General features: G+C 40.8%; 1 protein-coding gene across 4 annotated transcripts in view; it reads left to right on the top strand.

Moving 5' to 3' along the window:
* The window catches only part of shq1 (SHQ1, H/ACA ribonucleoprotein assembly factor), a 32,861-nt gene extending 18,721 nt beyond the window's left edge, over positions 1 to 14,140 (top strand). For 3 of the 4 annotated variants that reach the window (XM_087801568.1, XM_087801567.1, XM_087801570.1), the window contains exons 11-12: positions 684 to 804; positions 8,745 to 9,555. In XM_087801568.1, coding sequence (XP_087657694.1) covers positions 684 to 804; positions 8,745 to 9,471 — 848 coding nt within the window. In that variant the 3' untranslated portion in view covers positions 9,472 to 9,555. Of the gene's footprint in view, positions 1 to 683; positions 805 to 8,744; positions 9,556 to 13,669 lie in introns of those variants that run through there. The other variant, XM_087801571.1, reaches the window with a different exon arrangement.
* Positions 14,141 to 20,724: the final 6,584 nt, after the last annotated feature.

Genomic DNA, 20,724 nt, shown 5'->3' on the forward strand with positions numbered 1-20,724 from the left:
AACAATTTTCAACTATAATCCAACAATTTTCAACTATAATCCAACAATTTTCAACTATAATCAAACAATTTTCAACTATAATCAAACAATTTTCGACTATAATCCAACAATTTTCAACTATAATCCAACAATTTTCAATTATAATCAAACAATTTTCAACTATAATCAAACAATTTTCAACTGTAATCAATTTGCATTTGGAAATTCTACAATTGTTTATATATAATTTCCACCATAATCGTTCTAAACCTCCAAATATACTGTAAACTGTTGGAGTAAAAGGACAAAACAAAGAATCCAAAATAGTTTTTGTGCAAAAAACAAAGAATATATCATTAAAAATAATTGTGAACTTCAGTCAAACTATGATTTTCCGTCAAAATGACCTAGAAATAATAATATAATATAAAATATATGATATATATTAAATATAATAATAAGATAGAAAAGTGTTGATTCTTCAAAGACGGCAAGAGATACTTTAATAGATGAAAAATGTTTCTTTTAGTTTCAGTTCATTTCAAAGGACAATTGACAAGATAAGTTCTATAAATAAAAATCATTCTAAACCAGTTGCTTCTTCGATCAAGTTCCTCAGACGTGTTCCTCTGATCCTGGACCTTCTATTCAACAAACTCTCCATCGTCACCTTCGTTCCTCCTAACACTGTGTTCCTGCTGCAGGGAGCGCATGTGTCCTCAGATGCCTCCTGGACGTCCACAGGGTCTTCAGGCAGAACGAGCCGGCCTACATCCTCAACGACCTGTACATCACCGACTACTGCGTCTGGATCCAGAGGGTCAGGTGAGTCCAGGACCAGCAACACTCAGACTCTTCATTGAGTGACGGCCTCAGGAGTGATTTTAGCATCAGCTCTACAGACGTGAACCTCCAGGTCTTTGTCTCGCACAGAAACTATTGAAACCTTCGCAGCTTCTCGTGTTTGACTCTCAGTGGTCTGGAGGCTCGTGTGCAGCTCCTGACACTAGTTTGTGTTTGAATCAACGTCACACATCAGACCAGCTAGTAATCCTAATAACTAATGTGTCTTAACTAGTTATTAGTTAATACTGAACATCATTTCTACTTTTTCATTGTTAAAAAATTCTCCAACAAGGTTTTTGATGATTTTTCTTTTATTTTTAGTAAATGAGTACATTAAGCTACATGTTGGATCATTAATTGGTTCAAAATAATATTTAATATAGTTTTAAAATAGAGGTTATTGTGGAACTTTGGTGAATTTTATTGAAGCGTTTTCCAGCCTCTGTCGTGACATCAAAGTGTTTCCATCACGTTGACTTTTATTGGAACAAATAAGTGAAAATGCAGAGAAATTGGCCAAAATATGATCAATTTTCTCTTTGTATGAGTTTAGGATGAAATGAAACGTGACGGAAGTGAAATGAACTCCATATAAATATATAAATAAGAATCTTGATGAGAATTGAAAGCAGAAACGTACGACTTCAAAGCTAGTTTTGTAACAAACTCACATCTTTCTTATGGAACACTAGACATGAAGGTTCAGACCAGAGGAGGTTGAACTTAAATCAAGAAGCTTCGAAACATTCAACACTCGATACAAACACTTAACCAGCAACATTTAAGTCGGATGTAGAAACTTGTTTTAAATAGTTTATTATATAGTTATATTTCCAAGTGTCTTCAGGAGCTCACTCTGGTTTGTTGAGGCCTGACCTTGGATGTCAGAATATTTGTGGAATAAAGAAGAACACGAGACCTCAGTGAACCAAAAACACCTCATTATTGTTGATGCTCGGAAACATCCAAACTCTCGTGTCGTCGATCAGCAACGTTTCTGTCAACATAGACGATCAATACGATCCATAAACACAAGATTTGTTTGTTGAAACACTTTATTGAAGCATAAAACCTTCACGACTGAAACCTCTCCAGAGGTTCTCAAGTTAATTCCTTCTTATTTGACCCGAGGCTCTGAAGGTCGTTCCCTGAGATCATGGAGCTCGATGATGGTGTCCATGAATCCATGAGAACAAGAACATCATCGTGGACATGATCTTCAAACCAGACCGTTCTTCTCTCGGAGATACAAACGTCTTCTTCGCCAGCGAGCGAGTCTTTCTCAGTGACTCACAGGTTTCCGACTCCAAGAGCGCGAGACTCGCTAATGAGTGTGTTTTACTCTCGGCCAGAGCTCAGGCTGGTGCTTCTGGACGCGGCCCAGCTGAGAAATGTGTGTGTGAGGTTGTCGGCTCGACGCCCAGATGCAGACGCGGTAAAAGCTCCGAGGATTTACTGCCTCGACTTTTCTGTCCTTTTTTCTCTTTTCCTTTCCTTTTCCTGCCCAAAACTTTCTGCACCTGAAGTCGGTCGTGGACGATTTTAAAAGTTGTAGCTGAAGTTAAGATTAAAGTCTTTCATTGATTCTTGATTTACTAGTGATCATCTAGTGATAAACCAGTGATCATCTAGTGATAAACCAGTGATTAACTAGTGATTAACCAGTGATTAACCAGTGATTAACCAGTGATTAACCAGTGATTAACCAGTGATTAACCAGTGATTAACCAGTGATTAACTAGTGATTAACTAGTGATTAACCAGTGATTAACCAGTGATTAACCAGTGATTAACCAGTGATTAACTAGTGATTAAACTAGTGATCAAACTAGTGATTAACCAGTGATTAACCAGTGATTAACCAGTGATTAACCAGTGATTAACCAGTGATTAACTAGTGATTAACCAGTGATTAACCAGTGATTAACCAGTGATTAACCAGTGATTAACCAGTGATTAACCAGTGATTAACCAGTGATTAACCAGTGATTAACTAGTGATTAAACTAGTGATCAAACTAGTGATTAACCAGTGATTAACCAGTGATTAACCAGTGATTAACTAGTGATTAACCAGTGATTAACCAGTGATTAACCAGTGATTAACCAGTGATTAACCAGTGATTAACTAGTGATTAAACTAGTGATCAAACTAGTGATTAACCAGTGATTAACCAGTGATTAACCAGTGATTAACCAGTGATTAACCAGTGATTAACCAGTGATTAACCAGTGATTAACTAGTGATCAAACTAGTGATTAACCAGTGATTAACCAGTGATTAACCAGTGATTAACTAGTGATTAACTAGTGATTAAACTAGTGATTAACCAGTGATTAACCAGTGATTAACCAGTGATTAACCAGTGATTAACCAGTGATTAACTAGTGATTAACCAGTGATTAACCAGTGATTAACCAGTGAATAACCAGTGAATAACCAGTGATTAACCAGTGATTAACCAGTGATCATCTAGTGATTAACCAGTGATTAACCAGTCGGCTCACAGGCTCGACACATCGACCTGCGATGCATCAGCAGCTGCAGTCTCTCTCTCTCTCTCTCTCTCTCTCTCTCTCTCTCTCTCTCTCTCTCTCTCTCTCTCTCTCTCTCTCTCTCTCTCTCTCTCTCTCTCTCTCTCTCTCTCTCTCTCTCTCTCGTCATGAACCTGCAGCTTCAACTTCACTAATGAAGTGATGTTAAGAAAATGTTCCTGTCATTAGAGAATTATTCAAACTCTCCTCTTGACGTCTCTATTCTTAACACGGTTAATATCAACATGTTTAAACTGATGCATTGATTTAACTGCTTCTCTCGAGGGTGAGATTCTAGTTATTCTTTCACGAGAGATCCTTGTTTGTCTCGTGACGTTCAGATGCGACAAAAGACTAAAATGACAAACGGATGTTTTATCTGTTCAAACTAAAATAAATAACTAAACAAAAAAATAAAATCTCAAATAACTTGTTATGTGTTTGTGACGTTTCTTCTACTTTCCAACACTAAGTCTCACCCCCTCTCAGAGAACGCATCGCAGTAGCTGCGTTTGTTCAGCGTGTTTTTACTGTTGTGTTGTTTTCTGTGATATTGTGCGATGATGATTTGTGTTTAGGTTAGCTTAGGTAGAACTTGATTTGTTTATTATTATTGATTTGTTATTTGATGACTGAGTACAGGCAGACACTTCATCTTCGTCACAGCTTGAATAGTTAGGAATGGACAGATTAAAAGAAACAAAATCACTAAAGTCTGGATGAAAGACAAGAAAACCCTTTGAAGTCTCGTCTTCACACAGTTGAACCAGAGCAGGAACTTTATCTTTCAATGTTTATGTGTGTCTTCGCTTGTTGTTCCTTCAATGGATTCGATCATCGAGTCTCACTAAGTTAACTAGTTAGTTATTAAGTTGACGATATGAAGTTAATATTTACCAACTTTACGTCATGAACTCCTGGACTGTTGAGATAAACGTCTGCGACAGAAAAAGTTCAAGTTTAACGACGACAACGTTTTGTGTCTGAAACTAAAGTTGTTGTTTGTCGAGCTGTTGTCGCTGTTGTGCGACTGAACCACGTTGTTGTGTTGTTGTTATTCCCTGGTGTGGAGTCTGTGTGTGATCGACACGAGTGTGATGTGTCGACGGGATCCACTCGTGACGCCATTAATGGACTGATTTATTCACGTCTCTCTTCACGATGTTCTTCTGCTCAGATTTACGAGCTCCTGAACTTCACGGTGATTTAAGGACAAACTCTCAGACACTCGTGTTGCTCTGGGACCGGAAACGTTTTTCAAACCAGAATCGAATCTAGAGTTTGAACCGTCGTAGCTTCTGATGATTGTGAGCAGATCTCAGTCCAGAGCTTTGGTTTCTCTTTGTGCTTCTGTGGATCTGATGGTTCCTGAGCTCTGAGCCCAGAACCACTGAGACGCTTCACTGTCTCTTCGTCCCTCGTCTTCATCAGCCTGGCGTGAGTCCAGCAGAGATCCACGACGAGCAGACGGATCTTCTAATCCTGGTGTTGTTACATTTCTTCACTTCGATCTCGAGCGACAACTTCCTTTTTTTTCTTCGGCTCTTTCTCTCATGACCTCTGACCCCTCGCTGATCAACCTTCTAATGAGATTCAGAAAGAAAACCTGCAAACAATGGCTCAAGAGAAGCAGCTCCAGCCAAAGATTTTCCTCCGAGGCGACAAAACCTTCATCTGTGTTCGTTGTATACGTTGCTTTAAGAAAGCATGCTTTAAGAAACGGAAAGAAAAGGAGAGTTTAGTTCACGAATAAACAACCGCGTCGTAAACTCAATCTCTTATGGCAGCGAGCCAGAGAGAGTCTGAGCACTTTGAGCGATGAACACACACACACACACACACACTTACGCACACTTACGCACACTTACGCACACACGCGCTCACATACATGCTTACACGCACACACACACGCACACATTCGAACACACGCGCACACACACGCTCACATACATGCTTGCACACACACACACACACACACACACACACACGCGCACACACACTCGCGCACACACACGCTCACATATATGCTTGCACACGCACACACGCACACACGCGCTCACACACTCACACACACACACACGCGCACACGCACGCACACACACGCACACACTCGAACACACACGCACACTCGCGCACACACTCGCGCACAAACTCGCGCACACATACGCTCACACACACGCGCACACACACGCTCACACACACACGCGCACACACACACGCACACACACACGCACACACACGCACACACTCGCACACACACACACACGCGCACACATACACACTCGCACACACACACGCGCACACACGATCACACGCACACACTCGAACACACATGCACACACACATGCACACACGATCACACACACACGCACACACTCGAACACACATGCACACACACACACACGCGCACTCACACACACGCGCACACACACTCACACACGCTCACACACCCCCCCAGCTACAGTAACCATTACATCAAGTTGTTTTAACTCAGTCGACCTCATATGTTTGTTTCTAAACGTCTCTTGATGTGAAAACACTTTCAATCACTGGAGCCTCGAACACCAGAGAAGATACTTTTGTAAATTCAAACAGTGATGTCTTCGTCTCGCTGAGCTTCACGTTGAAGTCGTACTAAATGACAAAAGAAGACAAACATTCATTTGCTTTGAGAATTGTTCATTTTTATTTTATTTTATTTTATTTTAGATTTGATTCTGTATTCTTTTTTTAATTCTTTATTCGACTCATGTTGACAAGTTAGATTCACAGAACATTGTTTTATTGAAGTTACTGATGATTTGTTTGTTTGTTCAACAAAATAAGTGACGCAGTGATCGATAAGTAAGTGAGTGATCAATAAGTGACGCAGTAATCAATAAGTGAGTGATCAATAAGTGATTCAGTAATCAATAAGTGAGTGACCAATAAGTGACTCAGTAATCAATAAGTGAGTGACCAATAAGTGACTCAGTAATCAATAAGTGAGTGATCAATAAGTGACGCAGTAATCAATAAGTGACTCAGTAATCAATAAGTGAGTGATCAATAAGTGACGCAGTAATCAATAAGTGAGTGACCAATAAGTGACTCAGTAATCAATAAGTGAGTGATCAATAAGTGACGCAGTAATCAATAAGTGAGTGATCAATAAGTGACTCAGTAATCAATAAGTGAGTGACCAATAAGTGACTCAGTAATCAATAAGTGAAGCAGTAATCAATAAGTGAGTGATCAATAAGTGACACAGTAATCAATAAGTGAGTGATCAATAAGTGACTCAGTAATCAATAAGTGAAGCAGTAATCAATAAGTGACGCAGTAATCAATAAGTAAGTAAGTGATCAATAAGTGAGTGATCAATAAGTGACGCAGTCATCAATAAGTAAGTGAGTGATCAATAAGTGACGCAGTCATCAATAAGTAAGTGAGTGATCAATAAGTGACGCAGTAATCAATAAGTAACGCAGTAATCGATAAGTGAGTGATCAATAAGTGACGCAGTAATCAATAAGTAAGTGAGTGATCAATAAGTGAAGCAGTAATCAATAAGTAAGTGAGTGATCAATAAGTGACGCAGTAATCAATAAGTAAGTGAGTGATCAATAAGTGAAGCAGTAATCAATAAGTAAGTGAGTGATCAATAAGTGAAGCAGTAATCAATAAGTAAGTGAGTGATCAATAAGTGAAGCAGTAATCAATAAGTAAGTGAGTGATCAATAAGTGAAGCAGTAATCAATAAGTAAGTGAGTGATCAATAAGTGACGCAGTAATCAATAAGTAAGTGAGTGATCAATAAGTGACGCAGTAATCAATAAGTAAGTGAGTGATCAATAAGTGACGCAGTAATCAATAAGTAAGTAAGTGATCAATAAGTGACGCAGTAATCAATAAGTAAGTGAGTGATCAATAAGTGACGCAGTAATCAATAAGTAAGTGAGTGATCAATAAGTGACGCAGTAATCAATAAGTAAGTGATCAATAAGGGAAGCAGTAATCAATAAGTAAGTGAGTGATCAATAAGTGACGCAGTAATCAATAAGTAAGTGAGTGATCAATAAGTGACGCAGTAATCGATAAGTAAGTGATCAATAGGTGACACGTGGAATTTTGACACACAAGGTTTAGATTCTCTTCCTCTCCCTCCTCCTCCTCCTCTTTCTTCTCCTCCTCCTCTTTCTTCTCCTCCTCCTCTTTCTCTTTTTACTCTTCCTCTTTCTCCTCTTCCTCTCCCTCATCCTCCTCTTCCTCTTTCGTCTCCTCTTCATCCTCCTCTTTCTCTTTTTACTCTTCCTCTTTCTCCTCTTCCTATCCCTCATCCTCCTCCTCTTTCTCCTCCTCCTCCTCTTTCTTCTCCTCCTTATCCTCCTCTTTCTCTTTTTACTCTTCCTCTTTCTCCTCTTCCTCTCCCTCCTCTTCCTCTTCCCCACCTCCTCTTCCTCTTTCTTCTCCTCCTCATCCTCCTCTTTCTCTTTTTACTCTTCCTCTTTCTCCTCGCCTCTTCACCTTTCTCCTCCCTCCTCTTCCTCCTCCTCCTCCTCCCTCCTCCTCCTTCCTCTTTCTTCTCCACCTCTCCCCCTCCTCCTCTTCCTCTTTCTTCTCCACCTCCTCCTCTCCTCCTCCTCTTCCTCTTTCTTCTACTCCTCTCCTCTTTCTCCTCCTCCTCCTCTTTCTCTTTTTACTCTTCCTCTTTCTTCTCTACCTCCTCTTTCTTCTCCTCCTCATCCTCCTCTTTCTCTTTTTACTATTCCTCTTTCTCCTCTTCCTCTCCCTCCTCCTCCTCTTCCTCTTTCTTCTCCACCTCCTCCTCTCCTCTTCATCTTTCTCCTCCTCCTCTTCCTCTTTCTTCTCCACCTCCTCCTCCTCTTCCTCTTTCTTCTACTCCTCATCCTCCTCTTTCTCCTCCTCTTTCTCTTTTTACTCTTCCTCTTTCTCCTCCTCCTCCTCTCCCTCCTCCTCCTCTTCCTCTTTCTTCTCCTCCTCATCCTCCCCTTTCTCTTTTTACTCTTCCTCTTTCTCCTCTTCCTCTCCCTCCTCCTCCTCTTCCTCTTTCTTCTCCACCTCCTCCTCTCCTCTTCCTCTTTCTCCTCCTCCTCTTTCTCCTCCTCCTCTTTCTCCTCCTCCTCTCCCTCCTCCTCCTCTTCCTCTTTCTTCTCCACCTCTCCCTCCTCCTCCTCCTTCCTCTTTCTTCTCCACCTCCTCCTCTCCTCCTCCTCTTCCTCTTTCTTCTACTCCTCCTCCTCGTCTTTCTCTTTTTACTCTTCCTCTTTCTCCTCCTCCTCCTCTCCCTCCTCCTCTTCTTCCTCTTTCTTCTCCTCCTCCTCCTCCTCCTTAAACTCTGTCCATCAGGAGTTCATTGACTAACAAACACTTTCTTCTCCACAGACATAAAAAACTCACGTCTTTTGCTGAAACTGTTCAAACGTCGCGTCTGAGGAAAGAAGACTTGAGTCTAGAGCTGGAGGAGCTGGAGCGAGCGGCAGCGATGGTCGCGGAGGAGGAGGAGGAGGAGGAGGAGGAGAGTGATGACATCAGCGACTCTTCCGAGGAGGACGAGGAGTCTCATTTATCCGCGACTGGAGGAGGAGGAGAAGGAGCAGCAGCAGGAGGAGGAGGAGGAGGAGGAACCATCGAGGACGTGCCTCGTCAAGTCCAGCCCTCGTCGCTCGAGTCTCTCTCTCTGCAGTCAGAAGAACGACTCCTCGCGAGGAGATCTCTGGTGGAGGAGCTGCAGGAGAAAGAGTCAGAAGAACGACTCCTCTCGAGGAGATCTCTGGTGGAGGAGCTGCAGGAGAAAGAGTCAGAAGAACGACTCCTCTCGAGGAGATCTCTGGTGGAGGAGCTGCAGGAGAAAGAGTCAGAAGAACGACTCCTCTCGAGGAGATCTCTGGTGGAGGAGCTGCAGGAGAAAGAGTCAGAAGAACGACTCCTCTCGAGGAGATCTCTGGTGGAGGAGCTGCAGGAGAAAGAGTCAGAAGAACGACTCCTCTCGAGGAGATCTCTGGTGGAGGAGCTGCAGGAGAAAGAGTCAGAAGAACGACTCCTCTCGAGGAGATCTCTGGTGGAGGAGCTGCAGGAGAAAGTTTCCACGGACTTGACGATCTCTGACTGATGTTGATGTTGTTCAGTCGTCTGAGCGACAGATGTTTGTTCTTTTTTCTCTCTTTCATCCACAAATACATTTATTCATTTCCAAGATTCTTCGTCGTCTCTTGATCAAGGGTGGGATGGATGGATGAATGGATGAATGGATGGATGGATGGATGAATGGATGAATGGATGGATGGATGGATGGATGGATGGATGAAAGATCGGATGGATGGATGGATGAATGATCGGATGGATGGATGGATGAATGATCGGATGGATGGATGGATGGATGAAAGGATATATGGATGGATGGATGATAGGTGGAGGGTTGAAAAGATGGATAAAAAGATGGATGGATGAAAGAATGAATGGATCAATTTTGTTGTTGCTGCCTCATCAGTCACAGACATGAGACTACACTAGTTACACTAGTTACTCTAGTTACACTAGTTACACTAGTTACTCTAGTTACTCTAGTTACACTAGTTACTCTAGTTACTCTAGTTACACTAGTTACTCTAGTTACACTAGTTACACTAGTTACTCTAGTTACTCTAGTTACACTAGTTACACTAGTTACTCTAGTTACACTAGTTACACTAGTTACTCTAGTTACTCTAGTTACACTAGTTACACTAGTTACACTAGTTACTCTAGTTACTCTAGTTACACTAGTTACTCTAGTTACACTAGTTACACTAGTTACTCTAGTTACTCTAGTTACACTAGTTACTCTCAACATTGATTCACTTGAATAAAAACTTTATTTTTGAATCAGACGATCATTGATACACAACACACTCGCTGTGACGACACTGTTGTGTATCAATGAAATCAAGTCATGAGTCGACGTCAAACATGAGGAATAGAAGTGTTTCTATCATGAGTGTGTGTGTGAACAATCCTCCAGTGATGTTGTTGATTTCTCCTTCAGTTTGATGGAAAACTTCTTTAACCAACATCTCTTCATCGTATCCTCATATTCATTCTCCTCTTTCTCCTCTTCCTCCTCTCTTCCCCCCACCTCCTCTTCCTCCTCCTCCTCCTCCTTCCCCTCCCCTCCCCTTCCTCCTCCTCTCCTCCTCCTCCTCCTCCTCCTCCTCATATTCCTCTTCTTACTCCTCTTCCTCCTCCTCCTCTTCCCCCTCCTCTTCCTCTTCCTCTTCCTCCTCCTCTTCCTCTTCCTCCTCCTCATATTCCTCTTCATCCTCCTCCTCCTCCTCTTCCTTCTCCTCACCCTCCTCTCCCTGCTCCCCCTCTTCCTCCTCTTCCTCCTCCTTCTCCTCATATTCATCCTCCTCTTTCTCCTCTTCCTCCTCCTCTTCCTCCTTCCCATCCCCTCCCATTCCTCCTCCTCCCCCCCTCCTCCTCATCCTCCTCATATTCCTCCTCTTTCTCCTCTTCCTCTTCCTCCTTTTCCTCTTCCTTCTCCTCCTCCTCCTCCTCATCCTCCTCATATTCCTCCTCTTTCTCCTCTTCCTCCTCCTCTTCCTCCTTTTCCTCTTCCTTCTCCTCCTCCTCCTCCTCATCCTCCTCATATTCCTCCTCTTTCTCCTCTTCCTCCTCCTCTTCCTCCTTTTCCTCCTCCTCTCCCTCCTCCTCCTCTTCCTCCTCCTTCTCCTCCTCATATTCATTCTCCTCTTCCTCCCACCTCCTCTTCCTCCTCTTCCTTCCCCTCCCCTTTCTCCTCCTCCTCCTCATATTCCTCTGCCTCATGTTCCTCCTCCTCCTCTTCCTCCTCATCCTCCTTCTCCTTCTCCTCCTCCTCCTTCTCCTCCTCATATTCATCCTCCTCTTCCTCCTCCTCTTCCTCTCCTCCTCCTCCTCATATTCCTCCTCTTTCTCCTCCTCTCCCTCATATTCCTCCTCTTTCTCCTCCTCCTCTTCCTCATATTCCTCCTCTTTCTCCTCTTCCTCCTCCCCTTCCTCCTCCTCCTCATATTCCTCCTCTTTCTCCTCTTCCTCCTCCTTTTCCTCTTCCTCCTCTTCCTCCTTCTCCTTCACCGTTTCCTCCTCCTTCTTCTCCTCCTCATCCTCCTCCCCTCCTCCTCCTTCTCCTCCTCTTTTCATCCTCCTCTTTCTCCTCTTCCTCCTCCCCTCCTCCTCCTCATACTCCTCCTCTTTCTCCTCCTCCTTCTCCTCCTTCTTATCATCCACTGAGCACCATGTTGTTTCCTGTCAGCTTCTGAAGTGTGAGCAGCTTCTCAGCAGCTTCTCAGCAGCTTCTCAGCAGCTTCTCTAAACAGGAACACATGAAGACATTCCTCTCATGTGTCCTCGACTGGCCTCTTCAAACACCAGCGACTCTGGTGATCTCCAGGATCTGAAGAGATCTGTTGCCAGATGATCCTTCATCATTTATTGTGTCGTCATGATCCTGTTGTCAGATGTTGTTAAAGGTAACACACACCAGATGTGTGTTTTCTCTGATTCAAACTTCATTGACAATCAATAGAAGCTCAACACTTGCTTGAAGAGCAGAGAAGAAAGTGCTGCTGATGAGAAGGTCCAAGAGTTTATCACAGTGAGGTCATGATCAAGGACACAACAGCAGCTCCAGAGCCACAGAAGACGTTCATTAGTAAACCTTGATCGGGGAAGTCGAGCAGGAAACTTGGATCTGGCACGAGCGACATGGACCTGAAGTGTTGGATGGAAGGTCTACTGTCCACCTGCCAACTCTTCACGTCACATGTCGTGTCTTGTTTCCTCCAGATCTTCAATCCTCTGATCTGATGCTCCTCAAACTCCACAGAACTTGAGGATTGTTTCTCTAAGAAGGTCTGACCTGGACTCACTGCTTCTATGGAAGTGACCTCAGAACTGTTGAGATGTCGTTGTTGTCCTGCTGTGTCTCCAGACATGAGTGTTTGTGTTTCACACGGAGAGTGAGTGAGTGAGTGAGTGAGTGAGTGAGTGAGTGAGTGAGTGAGTGAGTGAGTGAGTGAGTGAGTGAGTGAGTGAGTGAGTGAGTGAGTGTGTGAGTGAGTGAGTGAGTGAGTGAGTGAGTGAGTGAGTGAGTGAGTGAGTGAGTGAGTGAGTGAGTGAGTGAGTGAGTGAGTGAGTGAGTGAGTGAGTGAGTGAGTGAGTGAGTGAGTGAGTGAGTGAGTGAGTGAGTGAGTGAGTGAGTGAGTGAGTGAGTGAGTGAGTGAGTGAGTGAGTGAGTGAGTGAGTGAGTGAGTGAGTGAGTGAGTGAGTGAGTGAGTGAGTGAGTGAGTGAGTGAGTGAGTGAGTGAGTGAGTGAGTGAGTGAGTGAGTGAGTGAGTGAGTGAGTGAGTGAGTGAGTGAGTGAGTGAGTGAGTGAGTGAGTGAGTGAGTGAGTGAGTGAGTGAGAAGGTTAGTAAGTGAGTGAGAAGGTTAGTAAGTAAGAAGGTTAGTAAGTAAGTAAGTTAGTTATTAAGTTAGTAAGTAATTAAGTTAGTGAGTAAGTAAGTAAGTGTGTAAGTGAGTAAGTAAGTTAGTAATTAAGTTAGTAAGTAGGTAATTAAGAAAGTGAGTAAGAAGAAGGTTAGTAAGTCAGTAAGTAAGTTAGTAATTAAGTTAGTAAGTAAGTGTGTAAGTAAGTGAGTAAGTTAGTAAATTAGTAAGTAAGTTAATAAGTAAGTAAGTAAGTAAGTGATTAAGTTAGTAATTAAGTTAGTAAGTGAGAAAGTAAGTAAGTAGGTAATTAAGTAAGTGAGTAAGTAAGTAGGTAAGTAAGTAAGTAAGAAGGTTAGTAAGTAAGTGAGTAAGTAAGTGAGTAAGTTAGTAAGTAAGTTAGTAAGTAAGTAAGTAAGAAAGTAAGAAGGTTAGTAAGTAAGTAAGTGAGTAAGTAAGTGAGTGAGTAAGTAGGTAAGTAAGTAAGAAGGTTAGTAAGTAAGTGAGTGAGTAAGTTAGTAATTAAGTTAGTAAGTAAGTAAGTGAGAAAGTAAGTAAGTAGGTAATTAAGTAAGTGAGTAAGTAAGTAAGTAAGTAGGTAAGTAAGTAAGTAAGAAGGTTAGTAAGTAAGTAAGTGAGTAAGTTAGTAATTAAGTTAGTAAGTAAGTAAGAAAGTAGGAAGGTTAGTAAGTAAGTAAGTGAGTGAGTAAGTTACTAATTAAGTTAGTAAGTAAGTGAGTCAGTCAGTCAGTAAGTAACTAAGATAGTAAATAAGTTAGTAATAAGTAAGTGAGTAAGTAAGTAGGTTAGTGTCAGAAGTGCAGTCAGAAGAACGACTCCTCGCGAGGAGATCTCTGGTGGAGGAGCTGCAGGAGAAAGAGTCAGAAGAACGACTCCTCTCGAGGAGATCTCTGGTGGAGGAGCTGCAGGAGAAAGAGTCAGAAGAACGACTCCTCTCGAGGAGATCTCTGGTGGAGGAGCTGCAGGAGAAAGAGTCAGAAGAACGACTCCTCTCGAGGAGATCTCTGGTGGAGGAGCTGCAGGAGAAAGAGTCAGAAGAACGACTCCTCTCGAGGAGATCTCTGGTGGAGGAGCTGCAGGAGAAAGAGTCAGAAGAACGACTCCTCTCGAGGAGATCTCTGGTGGAGGAGCTGCAGGAGAAAGAGTCAGAAGAACGACTCCTCTCGAGGAGATCTCTGGTGGAGGAGCTGCAGGAGAAAGTTTCCACGGACTTGACGATCTCTGACTGATGTTGATGTTGTTCAGTCGTCTGAGCGACAGATGTTTGTTCTTTTTTCTCTCTTTCATCCACAAATACATTTATTCATTTCCAAGATTCTTCGTCGTCTCTTGATCAAGGGTGGGATGGATGGATGAATGGATGAATGGATGGATGGATGGATGAATGGATGAATGGATGGATGGATGGATGGATGGATGGATGAAAGATCGGATGGATGGATGGATGAATGATCGGATGGATGGATGGATGAATGATCGGATGGATGGATGGATGGATGAAAGGATATATGGATGGATGGATGATAGGTGGAGGGTTGAAAAGATGGATAAAAAGATGGATGGATGAAAGAATGAATGGATCAATTTTGTTGTTGCTGCCTCATCAGTCACAGACATGAGACTACACTAGTTACACTAGTTACTCTAGTTACACTAGTTACACTAGTTACTCTAGTTACTCTAGTTACACTAGTTACTCTAGTTACTCTAGTTACACTAGTTACTCTAGTTACACTAGTTACACTAGTTACTCTAGTTACTCTAGTTACACTAGTTACACTAGTTACTCTAGTTACACTAGTTACACTAGTTACTCTAGTTACTCTAGTTACACTAGTTACACTAGTTACACTAGTTACTCTAGTTACTCTAGTTACACTAGTTACTCTAGTTACACTAGTTACACTAGTTACTCTAGTTACTCTAGTTACACTAGTTACTCTCAACATTGATTCACTTGAATAAAAACTTTATTTTTGAATCAGACGATCATTGATACACAACACACTCGCTGTGACGACACTGTTGTGTATCAATGAAATCAAGTCATGAGTCGACGTCAAACATGAGGAATAGAAGTGTTTCTATCATGAGTGTGTGTGTGAACAATCCTCCAGTGATGTTGTTGATTTCTCCTTCAGTTTGATGGAAAACTTCTTTAACCAACATCTCTTCATCGTATCCTCATATTCATTCTCCTCTTTCTCCTCTTCCTCCTCTCTTCCCCCCACCTCCTCTTCCTCCTCCTCCTCCTCCTTCCCCTCCCCTCCCCTTCCTCCTCCTCTCCTCCTCCTCCTCCTCCTCCTCCTCATATTCCTCTTCTTACTCCTCTTCCTCCTCCTCCTCTTCCCCCTCCTCTTCCTCTTCCTCTTCCTCCTCCTCTTCCTCTTCCTCCTCCTCATATTCCTCTTCATCCTCCTCCTCCTCCTCTTCCTTCTCCTCACCCTCCTCTCCCTGCTCCCCCTCTTCCTCCTCTTCCTCCTCCTTCTCCTCATATTCATCCTCCTCTTTCTCCTCTTCCTCCTCCTCTTCCTCCTTCCCATCCCCTCCCATTCCTCCTCCTCCCCCCCTCCTCCTCATCCTCCTCATATTCCTCCTCTTTCTCCTCTTCCTCTTCCTCCTTTTCCTCTTCCTTCTCCTCCTCCTCCTCCTCATCCTCCTCATATTCCTCCTCTTTCTCCTCTTCCTCCTCCTCTTCCTCCTTTTCCTCTTCCTTCTCCTCCTCCTCCTCCTCATCCTCCTCATATTCCTCCTCTTTCTCCTCTTCCTCCTCCTCTTCCTCCTTTTCCTCCTCCTCTCCCTCCTCCTCCTCTTCCTCCTCCTTCTCCTCCTCATATTCATTCTCCTCTTCCTCCCACCTCCTCTTCCTCCTCTTCCTTCCCCTCCCCTTTCTCCTCCTCCTCCTCATATTCCTCTGCCTCATGTTCCTCCTCCTCCTCTTCCTCCTCATCCTCCTTCTCCTTCTCCTCCTCCTCCTTCTCCTCCTCATATTCATCCTCCTCTTCCTCCTCCTCTTCCTCTCCTCCTCCTCCTCATATTCCTCCTCTTTCTCCTCCTCTCCCTCATATTCCTCCTCTTTCTCCTCCTCCTCTTCCTCATATTCCTCCTCTTTCTCCTCTTCCTCCTCCCCTTCCTCCTCCTCCTCATATTCCTCCTCTTTCTCCTCTTCCTCCTCCTTTTCCTCTTCCTCCTCTTCCTCCTTCTCCTTCACCGTTTCCTCCTCCTTCTTCTCCTCCTCATCCTCCTCCCCTCCTCCTCCTTCTCCTCCTCTTTTCATCCTCCTCTTTCTCCTCTTCCTCCTCCCCTCCTCCTCCTCATACTCCTCCTCTTTCTCCTCCTCCTTCTCCTCCTTCTTATCATCCACTGAGCACCATGTTGTTTCCTGTCAGCTTCTGAAGTGTGAGCAGCTTCTCAGCAGCTTCTCAGCAGCTTCTCAGCAGCTTCTCTAAACAGGAACACATGAAGACATTCCTCTCATGTGTCCTCGACTGGCCTCTTCAAACACCAGCGACTCTGGTGATCTCCAGGATCTGAAGAGATCTGTTGCCAGATGATCCTTCATCATTTATTGTGTCGTCATGATCCTGTTGTCAGATGTTGTTAAAGGTAACACACACCAGATGTGTGTTTTCTCTGATTCAAACTTCATTGACAATCAATAGAAGCTCAACACTTGCTTGAAGAGCAGAGAAGAAAGTGCTGCTGATGAGAAGGTCCAAGAGTTTATCACAGTGAGGTCATGATCAAGGACACAACAGCAGCTCCAGAGCCACAGAAGACGTTCATTAGTAAACCTTGATCGGGGAAGTCGAGCAGGAAACTTGGATCTGGCACGAGCGACATGGACCTGAAGTGTTGGATGGAAGGTCTACTGTCCACCTGCCAACTCTTCACGTCACATGTCGTGTCTTGTTTCCTCCAGATCTTCAATCCTCTGATCTGATGCTCCTCAAACTCCACAGAACTTGAGGATTGTTTCTCTAAGAAGGTCTGACCTGGACTCACTGCTTCTATGGAAGTGACCTCAGAACTGTTGAGATGTCGTTGTTGTCCTGCTGTGTCTCCAGACATGAGTGTTTGTGTTTCACACGGAGAGTGAGTGAGTGAGTGAGTGAGTGAGTGAGTGAGTGAGTGAGTGAGTGAGTGAGTGAGTGAGTGAGTGAGTGAGTGAGTGAGTGAGTGAGTGAGTGAGTGAGTGAGTGAGTGAGTGAGTGAGTGAGTGAGTGAGTGAGTGAGTGAGTGAGTGAGTGAGTGAGTGAGTGAGTGAGTGAGTGAGTGAGTGAGTGAGTGAGTGAGTGAGTGAGTGAGTGAGTGAGTGAGTGAGTGAGTGAGTGAGTGAGTGAGTGAGTGAGTGAGAAGGTTAGTAAGTGAGTGAGAAGGTTAGTAAGTAAGAAGGTTAGTAAGTAAGTAAGTTAGTTATTAAGTTAGTAAGTAATTAAGTTAGTGAGTAAGTAAGTAAGTGTGTAAGTGAGTAAGTAAGTTAGTAATTAAGTTAGTAAGTAGGTAATTAAGAAAGTGAGTAAGAAGAAGGTTAGTAAGTCAGTAAGTAAGTTAGTAATTAAGTTAGTAAGTAAGTGTGTAAGTAAGTGAGTAAGTTAGTAAATTAGTAAGTAAGTTAATAAGTAAGTAAGTAAGTAAGTGATTAAGTTAGTAATTAAGTTAGTAAGTGAGAAAGTAAGTAAGTAGGTAATTAAGTAAGTGAGTAAGTAAGTAGGTAAGTAAGTAAGTAAGAAGGTTAGTAAGTAAGTGAGTAAGTAAGTGAGTAAGTTAGTAAGTAAGTTAGTAAGTAAGTAAGTAAGAAAGTAAGAAGGTTAGTAAGTAAGTAAGTGAGTAAGTAAGTGAGTGAGTAAGTAGGTAAGTAAGTAAGAAGGTTAGTAAGTAAGTGAGTGAGTAAGTTAGTAATTAAGTTAGTAAGTAAGTAAGTGAGAAAGTAAGTAAGTAGGTAATTAAGTAAGTGAGTAAGTAAGTAAGTAAGTAGGTAAGTAAGTAAGTAAGAAGGTTAGTAAGTAAGTAAGTGAGTAAGTTAGTAATTAAGTTAGTAAGTAAGTAAGAAAGTAGGAAGGTTAGTAAGTAAGTAAGTGAGTGAGTAAGTTACTAATTAAGTTAGTAAGTAAGTGAGTCAGTCAGTCAGTAAGTAACTAAGATAGTAAATAAGTTAGTAATAAGTAAGTGAGTAAGTAAGTAGGTTAGTGAGTAAGTTAGTAAATTAGTTAGAAGCCTTGAAGGTTTCTCTCCTCTGGTCCGAAAGTTCAGGAACCATCAGTAGATCTTGAGCTGAGAAGAGCTGCTGCTCCTTCACTTTCAGAGGACATTGAACATCTGAGCTGAATGTCTCCTGGACGCTGGTCAGGAGTTCATGTCCCACTGGGAGGAGACCACGGGTCAGACCCAGGACGTGCTGGAGAGACTATGACTCTCCTCGGCTGTGACCGTTGACGTCACCATCGATCCAAAGGATCTTCATCGTATTCACAGGTGAGTTGAAGCTTCTCCGTCGAGCCAGAGAGGAAATCGAGCCTCGGGTCCGACTGCCTTCGACTCCATGTGGTTGAAAGTGTGACTGAAATAATACATTTCCATGTTTGGTTTGTGTCTTTGCTAACAGCCGGAGCGACGCTCGAGGGAGTCGTTCATTCAACGAAACAAATTGTCATCGGCTTCTGCCAAGTGCTGACGGTGGACTTGTTCATACGCCTGCTGTGCAAATACTGGGAGATCTATGTTGAAACGCTGATAATGAAGTGTCTTCAGAGGCAACTGTCATCGGTTCAGAACCAGCGAAGAATCTCAGCAGCTTCAGGAGGATCTGAGGAGACCAGCAGGAGGAACCACTCGCTGTGGAGCCACATGAAGACATGATGTTCCTCACAGACGACCAGGAGACGTGATGGAGAACATAAAGAACAGGATTTAAAGCTGTGAATAAAAGAATAAATAATACCTTTTCATGAACAAGAGATTTTCCTTCAGGTAAGAATGTTCGTCACCAAATAATTTCATTGAATTCAAGTTATTTGAAAGCACTGAGAGAACAAACCTCAAACTCAATAATTGTTTCGCCACATTAAATACAACTATAACAAAACCTTCAACTGCAGATGAGAATTGAACCTCCTTGGCAGAGGTAATGATTCCTCGGACCAGCTGAGTTTTTCTTAGGTACTGACCACTGCAGGGCCGTGACTGTATCATAACATCTGTCCGACGTCATTAGTGTTTTAAGAGAAAATGTTATATGTTATAACGAATTATACGTAGTTTATATTCAGTGTCATCGTGTCATGAATAGTTGTTTAGCTGATAAAATATTTCAATCACATGATGGTAAAAGTTGACGTCGTTATTCAGTTTCTACAGTAGTTTCATATTATATATATATTATAGACTATTAGATTAAATCTACAGTAGTTTTATATTATATATATATTATAGACTATTAGATTAAATCTACAGTAGTTTTATGTTATATATATATTATAGACTATTAGATTAAATCTACAGTAGTTTCATATTATATATATATTATAGACTATTAGATTAAATCTACAGTAGTTTTATATTATAGATATATTATAGACTATTAGATTAAATCTACAGTAGTTGTATGTTATATATATATTATAGACTATTAGATTAAATCTACAGTAGTTTTATATTATATATATATTATAAACTATTAGATTAAATCTACAGTAGTTTTATATTATATATATATTATAGACTATTAGATTAAATCTACAGTAGTTTTATATTATTTATATATTATAGACTATTAGATTAAATCTACAGAAGTTTTATATTATATATATATTATAGACTATTAGATTAAATCTACAGTAGTTTTATGTTATATATATATTATAGACTATTAGATTAAATCTACAGTAGTTTTATATTATATATATATTATAGACTATTAGATTAAATCTACAGTAGTTTTATATTATATATATATTATAGACTATTAGATTAAATCTACAGTAGTTTTATATTATATATATATTATAGACTATTAGATTAAATCTACAGTAGTTTTATGTTATACATATATTATAGACTATTAGATTAAATCTACAGTAGTTTTATATTATATATATATTATAGACTATTAGATTAAATCTACAGTAGTTTTATATTATATATATATTATAGACTATTAGATTAAATCTACAGTAGTTTTATATTATACATATATTATAGACTATTAGATTAAATCTACAGTAGTTTTATATTATATATATATTATAGACTATTAGATTAAATCTACAGTAGTTTTATGTTATATATATATTATAGACTATTAGATTAAATCTACAGTAGTTTTATATTATATATATATTATAAACTATTAGATTAAATCTACAGTAGTTTCATATTATAGATATATTATAGACTATTAGATTAAATCTACAGTAGTTTTATATTATAGATATATTATAGACTATTAGATTAAATCTACAGTAGTTTTATATTATATATATATTATAGACTATTAGATTAAATCTACAGTAGTTTTATATTATAGATATATTATAGACTATTAGATTAAATCTACAGTAGTTTTATATTATATATATATTATAGACTATTAGATTAAATCTACAGTAGTTTTATATTATATATATATTATAGACTATTAGATTAAATCTACAGTAGTTTTATATTATACATATATTATAAACTATTAGATTAAATCTACAGTAGTTTTATATTACACATATATTATAAACTATTAGATTAAATCTACAGTAGTTTTATATTATATATATATTATAGACTATTAGATTAAATCTACAGTATTTTTATATTATATATATATTATAGACTATTAGATTAAATCTACAGTAGTTTTATATTATACATATATTATAAACTATTAGATCTAAAGTTACAAACG

This window comes from Callionymus lyra, chromosome 10 (assembly GCF_982586985.1).
Source record: "Callionymus lyra chromosome 10, fCalLyr1.hap1.1, whole genome shotgun sequence".
Classification (NCBI taxonomy): Eukaryota; Metazoa; Chordata; class Actinopteri; order Syngnathiformes; family Callionymidae; genus Callionymus; species Callionymus lyra.